At 47.2% G+C, this 16687-nt stretch overlaps 1 protein-coding gene across 3 annotated transcripts in view; it reads left to right on the forward strand.

Annotated features, from left to right (window-relative positions):
- The first annotated feature begins 306 nt into the window (after nt 1–306).
- Nucleotides 307–16687, forward strand: part of cdh8 (cadherin 8) — a 111657-nt gene continuing 95276 nt past the window's right edge. Inside the window, exons 1-2 of one of the 3 annotated variants that reach the window (XM_086190670.1) lie at nt 307–591; nt 2275–2797. In XM_086190670.1, coding sequence (XP_086046796.1) covers nt 2540–2797 — 258 coding nt within the window. In that variant the 5' untranslated portion in view covers nt 307–591; nt 2275–2539. Of the gene's footprint in view, nt 592–1770; nt 1831–2274; nt 2798–16687 lie in introns of those variants that run through there. The other 2 variants (XM_086190668.1, XM_086190669.1) reach the window with 2 other exon arrangements.

Below are 16687 nucleotides of genomic sequence, written 5' to 3' on the forward strand. Positions count from 1 at the left end.
GTGTGTGTGTGTGTGTGTGTGTGTGTCCGTCCATCTGTTCATCCTGTAACCATATCAAATGTCAGTGTAAATGAGCAGCCTGGCTTGGCTGGCCTCCTTCATTCCACTAATAACCCGGAGGAAGTGAGGGCCAACTCAAGAGGACAGTTGGAATAAAAGAGGAAGAAAAAATACAGTAATGAGTTTTTTCTTCCTCCACCTCCGCGCACCTATGTAACATCTACAACTATAGCAAATTGGAGCCGATCACCTTTGCGCGTCAGTGCCTCGGCATTCATTTGCGCGCCTGTTGACCCGGCTCCTCATCAACCCAATGAGCGACATGGAGGGGAGGCTCTCTTCGCCGCCGTGCATCTCTCCTCCATCTCCTCCTCACTTTTCCAGTCGGCCGGCGAGCCTGTCGGAGCTCTCAACTACAACCTCCACACTGTCACTCCGCCGTGACAAACCGCGGGGAGGATTCGCAGCCTCTCCGCTCCTCTCCGCGTTTTGCTCCTTTTCTCACCGCCTCGAAAGAAACGCAGTGGACTTTTTTTTTTTTTTGAAAGGAGGAGAGAAATGATGCAGCAGCAGGGGAAAAGACTCTCACTAGTAAGTACAGCCCGTCACCGTGAATCTGTAGAAGCCTGACAGGTATAGCTGCTGCTGCTCCTGGCGTGGAGGGGCTCTAACAGCTCGGTCTCTACCGCGGAGCTCCGGTGCATTTTCCCGGGCACGTCCGCGGGTAGCAGCGTGACGCGGAGCGGTGGTCTGCTCTCTAACTTCCATGTATTCACACGCCTCGTTAAAGTCGCGCTGGTGCTGCTTCTGTGCGCCCCGGTGTCACATCTGACGCACCGACGCGACTGATAGGAAAGATTGAGAGGGTGAAACTTGGGTGAAGGGACTCGGAGGGCAGCGGCTACGTGCTGCAGACTCCTGCATCTCTTACTGAAGTCAAAGATGCAAGGAGCAGCGTCCAACTTTGCAGGTCCAAGCTAACGCGGCTGTTATTTCCTCGAAATTGAGGAGTGAATGGCTCCTGTGTTGGGTACCTTGGACAGCTCCCGGCTGAGCTGCCGAGGAGGAGCTGTCCTACCCCGGTGCTGCTGGAAGCGCCTGCGTAGTCACTGGAAATGCACCAGGAACGAGACAATTTCATGTCTTTTCTTCAACTTAAAATACCAAACAGCCTCCCTTTTTCCCCCTCCTTTTTTCATATTAACCTCCAGTTTGCAGTGACAGCAGAATTTCCCTCGTCACTCAACACTTTATGATATTGCAGTTGGCTTGAGGTGGATGCCTCTTATTGCCCTTTGCCTCAGTTGCCACGCTGGACCTGCTCCCCCAAGCAAACCTCCACAGTGACACATTGTGTGTAGTAAAAGTTAGCAGGAGCCTCATCCTGACACTGTGCTGAAAGCAAAGCCCCTCGCTGCTGTGATAACATGTCCACCTGCATCACTTTAAACTCGGACCGGTTCAAGCCTTTGTGTCTGTGCGCTCCCCCCCTCTGGTTCAGGCAACAGTGCTCATCAGTGTGTTGCAGACTGAGCTGCTGGATGTTGAGATAAAGCCGTCATCCCTTCAAATTCTGATTGTCGCAATAGTTTATTCCTTCTCATTTTTTTTTCTTAATTCGACAACCCCCCCCCCCAAAAAAAAAAGTTTGTGCCAATACTTACCAGAAAACAGGTGCTCCATGTTAATGCCACACATTTTGATTTAAAAAGGCATCCGAATGCCTCTACAATGATCTAATCTGGATTACGGTGATATCGGCGAGCTGCAGCACTGTTGACATTGCCGAGCTCACCTGCAGACAGACTCTCCATCTAAAGCTGCAGGCTCGTAAGCGTGGAAGGAATTTGATCGCAGCTATATAACGATATTTTACCCAGATTGTTATTATCAAAGCATTAATCATACAAAACACGTGATTGATCTCAATTTTTCAAAGATAATCCCCAGAACAACAGATGAAAGGCAATCTGGGCTGCATCGCCTCACAGAGCAGACATTTGTTTTCCATTTTAGCAGTGAACAAGATTAGAATGAGGGGTCACGGCTGCGACAGTTAAAACATTTGTAACCATGAAGTGACAGCTTGACTTCTTATCATAAAATGAGAATTATCTCCTTGTCTTTTTTAGCTCCAGAACAGATTTATTTATTTCTGTCTGATTTGTCCAAATGTTTATTCAAGTCGGCGTTTTCCTGTGTTTCTTCTCCAGCTCAGTGCAATTACTCACAAGATTAAAAGACAACTAACAACGTGTGATTGCTCCCTTATAGGTTTCTGCCTCGGAATAACGCCAAATGGTCCTGAGCGCCTCACCAACTGCTATGGAGGCACGCCAAGCCATGCAAGTGACCTTTATCACACCATGAATGCAAGCTCTGCCGCTCAAAGACGACACAAGTAACCTTTTCTTGTTATCTAAGAAGGAGCTGTTGATCTGAAGAGAGGGCGGGAAACAAGAGACGCTGAGAGAAGAGTCCCGGCAAGCAAGCAAGCAAACAAACAAACAAACAAACAAACAAAACACAGGACGACAGGATGCCAAAACAGTCCGAGGAGATGCACATGGATTTGTGGATGTCCTTGCTGCTGGTGTGGATTACTTGTGTTCCCTGCGTGTCCATGACTCCTATCATAGGCCAGTCCAAAAGTACACAAAGTGGTGGGTCCGCAGAAGCGGTGAGCGGTCTTGGCGAAGGACAAAGATTACTGAGCCGTGCCAAGAGAGGATGGGTTTGGAATCAAATGTTTGTGCTGGAGGAATTTTCTGGACCCGACTCAATTCTAGTTGGCAGGGTGAGTGCTGTGATTGTCAGCATTATATTAAGCTCGCTTATCGTGTGGAAACATTAATTCGGCCATTTGAATGCTCCCTTCTTTCTTTTTTTTCCCCTCCTTCCCATGGGCAGTGAGAGGATTTTGGTTGTCAAGGGGAAGCAGAGATATGGGGACAAGGGGGGGGGGGTGTGGGGGGGTTGGGGTGATTACCAAACGCTTTTGGAAATAATTAAACTGCCATCAAATAATGGTGGTAACATTTGTAGCCATGTTGGACGTCCTTGAAATCTGAGCTAGTTACTCAGCAGCCAGTTGTTGTGTTACTTCTCACCACAGTGAGTCCCTTCATGTCTTCCTCTTTAATTTGCTTTTTCCTCCTACCTGCTGCAATCTGTGCGTCACTGCTCGTCGTGAATAAAAGCTACTTTAGTCATGGCTAGTTTTTCCACTGTGGCTCCTTAATGAACAGAACTGCGGGCTAATCCTGCGGCTAAGGGCCACCTGCTCCCTGGCCTGTGTGGAAGTGTCAGGCAGGTTTCATGGGAGTGGCGGCTGCTGGCCAGCCCGGCCAAAGCAGCTTGTTCACAGCTCATTGCTGGGACTCACCTGGGGAGAGTCAGCCTGGCAGCCTCGCTCGCTCGCTCGCCTCCCTTCCACAGAATATCACCCGGCCACTCTGGCATGGGCGGGAGCGCAGGCCATCAAGTCTTGGTTGTGTTCAGTAATAGCTTTGCAAACAGTGTGAGTGCCTAATAATTGGTGGGTATGCATTTCTTGTCTATGACATATTGTCATTTTAGAGCTTTTTTTTTTTTTTATTTTAACTCTTCAGACATGCCACCTGACAGCACCGGAGCAAAAAACAAGCACAAGAAAACTAAGTCACTTGTGTTGTGGTCCAAGTACTTTGAATTCTCCCCCGTCCTCCTTGTTATTTTTGCCGCGTATCCTGAGCGTTGTCATATGGCTGCATCAATTAAACATTCGCCACCATGCGGGATTTGCACCTGTGTTTTCTAAATACCATACGAACACAAAAATGCTGTTAAGTGATGCATTAATTTTTCAGGCAAGTCAATTAGGCAGCCTCTGCTGGATTTGACAATGGCTGCTCTTCAGAATGCTGAAACAAACAAACACTCGCCACAGTAACCAGCTGGAAGTTCAGGGGTTAGATGGCAGCTGTGAGTTATCGAGCGTCAGGGACGTGACATATCGACTTATCGACGTAAAACTCAAACTTGTTGTTGAGCAAAGACAAAGAAAACTTGTAGAAGACACATGGCAAGACTCCCACACACGCACGCACGCACGCACACACACACACACACACACACACACACACACAAGCGTGCGTGCTGTGTTCCTCTGGCTGGAGTCTGTCACGAGGGGAACAAAACCCAGCCACATTCCTGGTGGTGAATGATGCTTTTTATCAAGGCCTCAGCTAATGCTTTGCAACAAACATGGATGTATAGTTGTTAGTCACGGGTGAAGGACAGTGCTGGGCGGAAAGAACAGCTCTTTTTTGTGAGGTGATGATGATGATGGGTAGCGTTCACTGCAAGGTTAAGTGCTCGTGAGTATGGCTGGCAGAGCTAAGATAACTCCGATGTTAAAACCAAGATGGCACCGTATTGGTGTAGGGCCATAAATCCCCACCACCACTACCTCAGTTCCTTAGTCTCCTCTTCTTCCCCTTTCTCTTGTTTCTCACGCTCAATTAAAAAATGAATTACATGGGTGGGAGGTGTGCTCGGAGTGGGTCAGCTGTGTGTGTGTGTGTGTGTTTTTCACTACGGCTCCTGCCGTGTGCGTGAGGCTGCCTGTGTCTGTGGTTGCGGGACGATTATCAAGGAAGTCCAGGCCAAGATGGGACTCTCTCCATCCTCTGGTTTTTATGTTGCTGTGGCACTCAGAGCTTTAATTACATGTGCGTCCCCAATCCGCGCCTGCGACCGCTCTCTCCTCAATTACATCAACGTTGAGAATGAGAGTGAGAGATAGTGTTATGCGAGAGAGATTGTGCCATCGATTTTAACGGTGTGTCATTCGCAGTGTTCCCTCTCTCTCTCTCTCTCTCTCTCTCTCTCTCTCTCTCTTTCTCTCTCGGCCAACGCTATTAGCATAAATGCAGGGAAGCGGGGTTGTGGGGGTGGTGGAGGTGGGAGGTGTGGAAGACTGAGAAGGACGACCACGAGGCGTGACAGCACCCTTCCCTTTCGCTGTTCTTCTTCAGCGCATCGCTTCTTGACATTGTGATGCAGTGAGCGGCACGTTCGTCAGCCCCCGTCAGTCCTGTCGGCGCCGGGGAGGCAGACATGCACTACCTGTTCAAGTGAAGCCGGGGAGACAGCTGTGAAAGCTTGTTGCTCGGCTGTAGCTTAAAAACGAACAGGGTGTTGGAAGGGATTTGAGGATTACTCATCATGAGCCAGGGACTGTTCAGAAATAACCCGTCATTAAGAATAGAAATAGGCAAAGAGAGTGTGAAGGTTGATAGGCTTAAATGCATCGCTCACAAGCACTGAGCTCGGGGAAGTGGTTGGCTCATTATTTACAATGAGTGGGAGATACCACTTCAGCAGGTAAAGACTCTCATGCAGACCACTGGAAGACAAGCGGAGGGTAATTTTAGACAAAATGGCTCTTTGTGGAACCGTACTGGACAAGGGTGCTCACAGTGAAATGGGAAGTGTTTAAGTTTGTCGCCGCCGGTTTCCGAGGCCCGTCCCAACCCTCTGCTCTGTCAGCCGTGCTTTCCCACCATTTCTCCTCCTTCAATCAGGGCCGTTTCAATTATTCAAACATACAAGGAAGCAGCTCATTTGCATCCAGCCATTAAAGGCAAAACATCCCTCAGAAGAAAAGACAAACGGTGGACAAATTGCTGCGTTTAAACCAAAGAGAAATCAGAATGTATTTGCTTTGTTGTGAGGAGGAGACTGACGGCAGTTAGCGCCAGAATATTTCAGACTTCACTTTCCCACAGAGCTTTATTTCCTGGCCGTCGTGTAGCATATGGCGCGTGAGGGCTGACAATGATGGATCCCGGTCTGTTGAAATGTACATTGCAGATGTGGCAAATCAACTCATCTCTTATTCCATTGTCCAAAGCTTTTATCCACTGCGGCATTGTGTGTGTTTTTGCACAAAGAGAATTGATAATCAACTATTAATATTCATTGTGTCAGGCTGAACTGCAAGATTGCAAGGACTGACAGCAATACAGGCAGACAAGAAGGCTTTGATTATTGATTCTGCAGAGAAAACCGATACGTCCGGAAGATGAAGGAGAAAAAAATGCTTTGTCTTTGTTCGTGCCGAGGGATGGAAGCGTTTTTTTGGGTTGTCCCCCCCCCCCAGACAAGCTGTTTGACAGGATTCCCAACAAGAGAGGGCGAGCGAGGCATCAGATTGTTGGTGTCGTATCAGTCCATTGGCTGGTTTGAGAGACGCAGGGGTGAGATTCTGTTCCACCCCAAAATTGAAGACCGTTTTCTAGTGCGGACCCGTGTGATGCGGTCCAGGCCTCGTTCCAGTTCTCCTGTTTAAAGGTGCATTCAGCTCAAACTGTGTCAGATCAGTGTAATGTTCATGTAAAGCTGCACACATCAACCAAACACCGACCAAAAAATACACAACACGCCGACAAAAGCTGATTATTGAAGCCATGTTTTCTGTTTATGATGAACGGAACCTTTGAGCTGTTTAGGTTGATCGTCTTTATTTGACAGGGACCGCACATTAATGAACATCAGAGTCAACTCACCTGATATTTCATGATCTGCCGGGCGAAGCCGAGCTGAAGGGCTCAGCTTTTCAGTTTTAATTTCCCATTTTAATCTGCCACAAAGGCTGAGAAATACGGATGGTTATTGACAATTCAATCAAGTTTTTGTTTTCAGAAGACCTTGAAGCTCGACGAGACTTTTTTTTGTTTTACTGAAAAGTTTTTGCGCTTGTTTTTCTGGATGTCTTTCGGTTGCTGAGCTCGACACTTCCTGCTCTGTGCTGTGTTTACCACCAAGATCTCTCCTCTTGATTTAATTGAGACCTTTTTTGTTGCTTCGGACTGCCACTCCATGTGGGACATCAGTCTATAAATACTCATGTGAGCCACCTCTGCTCAGCTGGATTGCTTCTCTCTGTCTCTGTTCCTCTGCTCCACCTCCACGCCCCCCCTTCTCTTTCTCTCTCTCTCTCTCTCTCTCTCTCTCTCTCTCTCTCCATGCGATGGGGTGATTATTGAGAGAGTGACTCCTGAGCCTAGGTAAGCCTGCCTCCAGGGCCGATAGGGTGTGGTACAATGACATTGTTAAAATTCCTCCAAGTCCTTGGCGATGCGAGGCAGCGAGGCAAAACTAAGACTAGACTGAGTCCTGAATGCTGCTGCCGGAGCAGCCGCGGCCCTGCCAGACGCCCCGCTGCTGCCGGAGCCGCCGCCGCCGCCGCCGCCGCCGCCGCTTTCACTAAATCACAGGTTGAGGAGTCGTGCCTATCAGTGAGGAAACCTCCATAATCTGCATTTATGATTTTAGCCGATATCTGACTTCAACTGATGGATGAGGAGAAGGAGCTAATGAGACTATTAGATGAATTATTGCTGGTGATTGATGGCCATTATGACACAAATTATAAGCATTGGCTGGGATATAATACACTCTGAAATATAACCCAAATTAGACACAGGTTCCAGCGCCATAATGAGATGGTTGAATCAGACGTGGCAATTGAATCCAGGAAAAGGGGAAACCCATCAATGTTTGTTGGACTTCATTTCATTCCATTTGGTTTCTCACACCCACAACATCTCTTGGCGTGCAGCTCTGTAATCTCTCTTCAGGCAGCGCCACAAAGATCCGTATTGAGCTGCAGTCTAGCAGCAGCTTCTCTGTCTCTCAGCCTTTAGATCTTAATTCCCTCCTCTTGTGTGATTTAGAAAAAAGAAGAAAAAAAATAACATGCTAACATCCCTCTGTCCTCCACTCTTTTCTTCACTTCCCTGCTCGGTTGCTGAGCTCCTTGCTCTCCCTGGAGTCTCACCTGTACAGTATATCACGAATGCCAGCAGGGCCATTATATCAATGGGTCACAGTCTCCCTCCTACTTTCCAATCTCTCCCTCTGTCTGTCCCTCCCGGTCTGTAATAAAACACTGGGCCCAGCGGTGGCTCTGATAGAGCTGTGGGATCACATTAGCGCTGCACCTCCAAGAGCTTGACAGGTTGTCTATGGCTTTTTGTTGTTGTGCCTGGTTCCCATTAACAAGCTGTGAATGTGTGTGTGTTGTACTGTGGTCCATTTGGTGAGAGTTATGGACTAAAATGAGATGAGAGGACACAGGATTGGACGGAGTATATTTAGACACCAGGGCCAGGGGTGCACCGGCGAGTACAGTGTGTCAATGAAGCTTTATAGTGCGTGCATCTTTACAGACATTTGGTGGAATGTCAGCGGAGTCATATTTATGAAAGATTTCTCTCTTAACTGCTCTCAATTTCGGTGTGGAGAAAATTGCGGCGTGGAATCTGTGGTATTTCAAATTAACTGGTGACCTCATCCTCGCTGCCTTTATTACTTTTCCGGCAAATGTAACTTGAATGTTATTGCCGAGCCATTTTGTTTTTACCAGCCTGTCAGCGATCATTTAGCAAAAGCACAGGATCTCACATTGTTCCACTGGCAGATATATTATTCTTCAGTTCCCTCTTCTTTTTCATGCTGTCTGTTCACGGGGAGCATGCTCAGCTCACCTGTCCCGCCTCTCCTCTCACACCTACCCAGCTATGTACAAACCACATACTGCATTCTCTCCCTGTGTGTTTTCACCAGGGAGCTGAAATCATGTCTCTGTGCAGTGTATCGCAAGGAGGCACATGAAGCTCCTCGCCTGCAATCCCTGGAAGCTCTCTTGTGTGCATGCATCAGCTGCAATAATAATTTAACAGGAAAGCACACCCATTCACATGGCTTCAGAGTCCCAGAGCAGAATAACAAGCTTGCTGCTATTACTCACATCTGTGGCTCAGCGTGATTAAATCCATGTTGTACAGTGAGAAGCTCATGCGGGGGGCCACTCTCTCCAGCTCCTGCATCAGCGCTGAATACCGAATGGCCCTTTATGGCTTCACCTTGGAGCGCCATGATTAGCTCCCTCCCTCATGGTTGTCATTTAAAAGTGTAAAAGTCTTCCTGTGAAATTTCAGAATACTGTGATACTTCACCTAAAAAGAGTGTTTCGCCTTTCAAGTGCTCACAAAAAGGATTCTTGAGCTCATGAGGAGATTTTTCTCTCCTGCATGAATTCTTTTTGACTCCAGAACGCAGCAAGAGCCGGCCACGCAGACTTAGCTTGAAGCTAAAGACGTCCGTTTCCAGAATCTCAAGTGCGTCCTTCGCATAGTTTTTTGTCATCCATCTTTTATCATTACTCCATAAAGCAACTACAACTCATGACAACTTCTGGTTCAGCGCTGACGTGAACAAAACAGACGAGTGTGAGCGAGTTGACGTTCAGCTGAAAGCTCCAGGTAGTTGCACTTATTAAAGCTCGTTCATGCCGGCGCTGAATCGGAAGTGTTAGAGTTTGTTTTTATGTCAGTTGAAAAATTGGAGTACTTTTCACACACACACACACAGATATAAATACATATTTTATATGTATATAAAATCCAATGTGGATTATACCAGACGATGCACTTGAGCTTCTGTTCTGTTCTGGTTTTCGGACAGTTGTGCTCCGAGCTCAGTGACCTGTCTGCCTCCTCCTACATTCAGGAATCACAAAGACGTGATGCAGGAGGGGAAGACGCCTTCATGGGCTTGTGATCATGTCATTAGCATGAAAGGCACAACAGACTGTTTGGCAGAAGTACTGCTGAAAATCTACCTCCCCTGGCCCTCATTTTAACTGCCCCCCCCCCCCCCTCACTCACCATGGCGCGCCCAGACTTGGCCTGGGCTGGCTGTGCGGAGGTGGAGCGCTTAGCAGGCTAAATCGTCTGGCTCTCTGCCTTGAACTTTGATCTAACTAATTTATAGGAATTAAAGCCGCTCACCTCAAACACTCGGCTTGTGCATCACTTTGCCTAAATTAGTCATCTTTCATTTGAAATGGGAGGTTTTGCTTTGTTTGGATTATATCTCTCTCAGAACATCAAGAGATGTATTTGTAATTTAGCAGACTTAAGCCTCTGGGGGTTTGTATTGTACTGACAATAAAGAGATTGTTGATTTCTGTAACAAAACACTGGCCTGTCATATCTTAAAGAGGCAGCAATGACTGAGTAAACGAAGATCATTCTTGGATATTCTGCTTGGTTAGGAATCTGGACTCTGTTTCCCAAATACTGGCCAGGCATCTGCAGCGGTAAATTAGGTTGCAATTATTCAAATCTGATTATTCAAATCAAAAGATTATGATTATCTGAGACCTGTTAATTGGCGCTCGCCTCTGACATAGTAGTTAGGGGCATAAGCAGGAGCCGGCGTAGCAGCTAAAGATCCTGCGCCCTGTGCCAGTGTGCTCTTGTGGGCTCCATGTTTGGCTCAACTCCCAAGGCTCCTCCCCCCCGTGGAGAGCACCCAGCATATATGAAATGCTGCAGGCGGCTGCAGCAGCGAGCTTATCCCTGCGCTTCTGCTCCCATACACGTCCCATCAGCCAAACTGGGACTGCCGGAGTAATCTTGTTAAGAAGGGATGTTGTTATTGTGCGCCTGGATGTGCATTTGGCTTCACGGTTAGCTGGGAGCGCACGTGGGCCGGAGCAGGCGAGACAATGGGGAGGGAGCTTTATTTGGCGTGGAGTGAGCGCCTATTTCTGGCACTTAAGAGATGACAGTCCTCAACACTCGGTCCCCGCCTCCTTTACTTTCCCTCCTCTCCGGTTCTCTGGCTCCTCCCTGCCTCATCAAGCTTAATAACAACAACGCCGCCTCTGTAAACAGAGGATCTGACATTTACCTGAAGATCAGTGTCGTCACCTGTAATAGGTATTAAAGATCATGATTATTATCACTGCTGAGTGGAAGGCAGAGGGTTGCTCACCTCAATCACTGAGTTGTCAAAAACACACACACACACACACACAAAATCACACGCGCACCGGAAGATGATGTCGGCCGCTCTCTTCCCTCCCTCAGTGCAGCCTCTCCTAACTCTGGTATCGGGGTGCCAACAGACTCTGACTTTGACCTTTCTCACAAATGAATTATTTCAATTTAACGATCCCTCCTGCAGAAAGAACACAAAGATAGCTGAAATAATAGCCGAGGGAGGAGAAAGGCAGCACACACACACACACACACACACACACACACACAAGATGCACTGCTGTTCTCCTACCTAACTTATTACCTGTAAAGGCACCTGTACCCCTCTAATAATGCCGCTGCCTTCCCTCCCAAGCAGGTGGTGATGGAATCACTCTTGCTTTGTGCATGAAAGTGACACTGTTTCTTTTTCTCCTCCAGTCTTTGATCAATTCTTTTTTTTTCTTCTTGTCGGATCAGAAAAAAGTGTGTGTGTGTGTGTGTGTGTGTGTATGCATGAAATATTCAAAACGTTATAATATAAAATCCAGATGAATCATTAATGCTTAATAGGAATCGAGGCCGAGCATGCAGGTTTGTTCTCAAAGAATCCCGGTGTGCACGATGCGCCTTGTCTGCCAAGCAGCGGCACGTGCACAATGGCGAGCGTGACGTCGTCGCTCGCGGTGACGTCTTGAGGGGAAGTGACGACGCCAGGCAGCACGCCTGCAGGTGCAGAGGCTGACTGTCATCAGAGTCCAGCTTGTCGGCTTCATCCCGTCCACGGCTGCTTGTTGTTGTGTGCCTGGATGGTCGTGCGCCGACGGTCCGTCTGATGAAATATTAACAAATCTTGGCTGACACCCGGTCGTCTCATATTGCGCTTTAATGAAATGCAGAGCTCCAAGAAAAACTTCTGCTTTTATGAATAATAGAACATCCAATTAGTGTAACATCGTCACAGATGAGTTTGATAAAAGACTGGCCTGCTGTAATACTGGAGGAGAGTGAACATTTAGTTAAGTTATCAAAGTGTTTGAATGCGGCCGGCTGGTGGAGGTTGAGAGCGCGAGCTCAGTCGTGACATCATCGAGCCCGGCGGAGTTCTTTTTGGAGGACAAAACTGTTTGTGGACATATTTGAAGAAGCTGGCAGCTGTTGACAGACTGTGTCACAGCTCTGTAGGCTACCAGCACCGAGCAGGTTTTTCCTTTTTTTTTTTTTTCTTTTTTTCAACAAGCACACAGCCCCTGTTATGTCTCTTTCCATAATTTAACATTTGGGCTTGGTTTGTACTCCAAACAAGCTCGACTAACTAATTTCCTCTCTGAAAACAGAAGCGCAGCATGCAAATGTTCCCACGAGACAAAAGTTTGTGGTCATATTATATCAGCCTGTCTCGTTCGCGTTTGTTGTCGCTCCTCCATGAGTCCAGTTATGATGATTCCTGATAAAAATGAACTCGTCAGAACCAGGAGTGAAAAGGAAATACATAAAAAGTAGAAGTGGTGTTGTAGTACTGAAATACTTCTCAACTACAAGTAAAACCTCTGGTTTTCACGTTAATTTGCCTTGTCTCCATGTCCTGCCCCGTCCCACTCCAGCAGTGTGCTACCCTTTTAGCTCCTCTATAGATTATGTGTTGGGGGGGGGCTCAGGCCGGAGGGTCTGGTTACTCTTTAAGTAAAAGGTCAAAGTATTGATATTAATTTCTTTTAAAATGATGTTTAATGCATTAAGGGTCATTCAATGAAACGAGGATCTATATGATAAATGGATAAAGGTATTAATGGGCCGAACGTGTTCAGAGCAGGATCGCGTTGATCAGCATAAAGTTACATGGGTCACTGGGGCGCTTCGGTCTCTATCAACGTCCGCTGGTTCTGGTCCGGCGTCACCTCTCTGTCTGCTGCTGCGGTTTGATTTTGTCATTGGCCTGTTTGGGATCAGCTGATTGGCTCTTTGGCTTAAGGGAGGTGAAGGTTTGGCTGAGACTGGACGTGAGTCTGCCGGCTCCTGATCCACCGGCTCGGATGATGTCAGGCTCAATGGAAAATCATATATTAGTTTTTAAAATCAGATAAAACAGGTTCCGTTCGGTAATGCTTATTTCTGTAAGATTAAAATGATAGAGTTTAGAAAAACCCCGTCAGACCTGCTACTCCCTCAACCCTGCTTGCAGTGATGTGCGAGGCTGCGTGTTGTTTGTTGTCATCCCTCGTTCTCAAAGCTCCGTTTGTTGACAAGTTGCATCAAAAATGTCAAAATCTGGACGTTTTTCTGTTTTTTCTGTTTGGGTCGGAGTGAAAGAGTGTGTGGGTGGAGAGGTTCCGTCTGACGCTGGGTGAACATCCCCTGGTAGCTGTGACAGAACCTCCCTGCGTCACAGGTCTCCACCGGGTGATCACTCCTGCAGGTGCTGCAGAGGAGCAGCGCTACGTCAGCGTTTCTACATCAGTAAGAAACTTCCAACACAATTCACTTTGATCAAGACGTGAGAAAACACGACCGCAGCGACAAGTCCACCATTCCGTGTTTGTGGCGTCCACAACTATTTCCTGAGCCTAACATGTACATGCTGGGGGCTTGGAGCATGTCCCAGCATGCACTGGGCATTAGGTACACACCCTCAACTGCTGCCAATCTATCAGTGAGCTAGCAGACACACAAGCATGTTCACACTCATATTCACACCTACAAGCAATTTAGAGTTTCCAGTTCACCTCACCAGCGTGTCTGTGGGTGGGAGCTGCAGCAGACAAAGCCAGATCACACAGAACCTCTGTGCTGGATGCTCTTGTTTATTATTTCTTTAGTTTTATTTTTGGCGGTAGACTGATAAAAGCTGCTGCCTGGCGCTTGAAATTAAACCTTAATTTGTTGTTCAGTTTTGTCATAGCGAATGCTATTTGAGTAATGCAACTGAGAATCCAAAAAACCCAACATTGTCAACATTGTTATCCTTTGAGGAAGTTCTCTTTAAACACTGAGCATTGAAAACAAGAACTATAAAGATACTTTGAATTTCACAAAAACTGCTTTGTCTTGGAGGGAAACCCCCCTCCGAGTCTCACGAGATGACTTTCCTTGCTTCTAAAAAGACGAACGCTCTGCCAAATGGCACAGTGCCCTATTATGATACTTTCTGTGCTTTATCTGCGTCGCGAAGACTGCGTCGCTGCTGTTAGCTGATGAAGACGAGGAGCAGCTGCGGTGAGGCAGCAAAATTTTAATGGCTCCACAGATCTTTGAATGGGTTGTCATCGGGGGAAATGACCTGGGCCAATCCCAAAACCATTGTAGCCTCCATCTGGATGGAGGCAGTCCTCATTTCCCTCCGCCTCAATCTGTGCTGCACTCACAGTGTTTACACAAGCCGGCGTCCGCTTGAATCACCATTTGCCGAGATGAGGCGTGCTTATCAGCGTCTCTCTGCACACGCTAACACACCGCCACATAAACACAGACGCAAACACACATTGTCTCTGTGTCTCGTTGAGTGGCCAGATAAGAAAACATGACATTATCTTTGTGCTGTGTCTACCTGTGCTTGCACACACACACACACACACACACACACACACACACACACACACACACACACACACACACACACGCGTACATCAGCTCATGGTCCCCACATTGTGTGTACAGAAAAATGGCTAATTTCATATCGGCCTTGATGACCTTTTCTTCTTTGTTGGTGACCGGTGTTTTTACAAATATGGTGCTGATATCCTGGCTTGTTTAACTACCACACTGCAGCAGCAGGCTGCCTCTTTGTTAGTTTTCTGACAATGGTCGTCCTCGTCACCGCTCTGTGGGAGTGCGTGTGTGTGCATGTGTGTGTGTGTGTGTCCTGATTGGACAGCTGAATCCTCCAGTACACTCACACACATCTGATAAAGACAAATGGATTGAGTGTGTGATGTTGCATCTATTTACGTCAGTTTATCTCAACAGTACTCATATTATCCATAATATCCCCTTTCTTAGTCATCTACTGGAGCTCCTCAGAAATTATCTCCAGGGATTCATAAACAGATCATATCCAGTCCGACACAGATGAAAACAGGATGGAGGGATTTAACTCAGCAGATACCTGAGTGTGCTGAACAAATACCACAGCAGATTAAGGCGGCCCCTGGGTCACATGCTTCAATCTGGATTTCTGTAAAATGTACATCCGCTAACATTTACAATACTAAGACAGGAGCGGGAATCCTGGCTTTGTTGCATCACTGATGCGGCGGGAGAATGCGTGTCAGGAAGGTCTCTGTGCATATGTAATGAGGTGCTGCTGCGCCGGCTCGCCATTTGTTGATAAGGATCACACTCCCCAGGTTGGACTCGGGGGATTAGGGCACCGGCCGTTTGATCTCCATGGTTTTGCATAAAATCACAAGTCTCCCGAATCCTTCAGAAAAGGGCTGAGTTAGCTAATTGGGCGGCGCTGCTGCACGCCAGAATGGACTCAAGCTGCTGGTTTCATGCGGTGTCCTCAAGATGCCTTTGACAACACTGCAATTACTGCAATTACACTGCAACTCAGGCGAGTGCGGAGTCATACAGGAAGTGATGCACTCGCTGTAATGTACTTTCAGACACAGCACACACACCTCCATGCATGTTCATTCATCTCTGAATGAATGAATGAATATTTCTTTCTTTCACATACAATCATGGTGACAGAATAATGATAGTAATGAGGGGGAAAATGGTGTTGCGATAAGCTTCCAGTTTTTTTTCTGCTGGATTTCATCCCAGTGAATAAAAATAGGGTTTTTTCCTCTGCCTTTTAAGGCTTTTTAAGCTGTTTGTTCTTTGTTGTAGCTTCAGCTTCAAGAAGCTTCCTCGTGGTGTGAAACTGCAGATGATGGCCTCCTTCTGTTGGGGACATTTTGTGGATAGCATCCAGAGGATTTTTTTTGTTTGTTTGTTTGGTTTTTTTTTGCGCATATTTGTGAAGTTTTGTATGCCACCAGACCCTCGTCCTCACCAGCGGTGCAATCACAGTACGACTGCTCTCCGTGTGTGAGCTCGAAAAAGCAACTTTCACCCAGCGGGTGATCAGAGAGGAAACGTAGCTCATCCATCATCAAGTAAGAGCCGTGGTCAGCTCCGGTGAATGAAAGCGTCTCCTGAAAAGCTCTGGAGCAGCACTCAGGGTCCCCTGCGTCCACAGCGGAACCACACGCTACTAACACAGCAAAAGCAGCGAGGGGTGTGCCAGTTACTGAACATAATTGCTACTAATGACCATTAGGAGTTTGGTTTTCATCCTCCGGGGGCTGCACAAAAAGGCCTTTGGTCTTATCAGTTGATTAGAAGCAAATAGACGGGGGCCGGATGCTGCATGTGAAATAAACACAGGGCTGCAACGGCGTTACTCTGTCCGGTGAGGTGGCAGCAGCTCATCCCATTATAACTAAACTGCAACAAATGGGCTCACCAACCTCGGCTCCGCCGCTCCAGTTCTGTTACACTTTGTCTTCTGGCAGCTGAAATTGTATCTGGAAAAAAAAAAAGAATAAAATGTCAGTTTGGGATTAGACCCGGTTTAGTCTCCAGAACGCGGTAGACCTTTGTGCTGCTCTGGACTGGCGGCGCTTTTGCCTCTCCAGCGGCAGCGCTGCTATCCAACTGTCAGCCATGGCAGCAAAGTTGTTTTTCCTCTCCATGGGTTCATTTGCATTATGCAAATGAACAACTGATATGGATCTTCTTCCCTCCGATGAACATTTTGCACAGTAATTTGCCAAGTAAGTAATTACTTATTGACCGAATGATATTACACAGGAAATTGTGTTATAAAATGGGAAGCCCATCTCATTGAAATGTTCACGAAAATAAAAGCAATAATACAATTAGAA

Source organism: Aulostomus chinensis, chromosome 2 (genome assembly GCF_037954235.1).
Source record: "Aulostomus chinensis isolate RoL2024-O1b breed Wild chromosome 2, RoL_Achi_v1.0, whole genome shotgun sequence".
Taxonomy (NCBI): domain Eukaryota; kingdom Metazoa; phylum Chordata; class Actinopteri; order Syngnathiformes; family Aulostomidae; genus Aulostomus; species Aulostomus chinensis.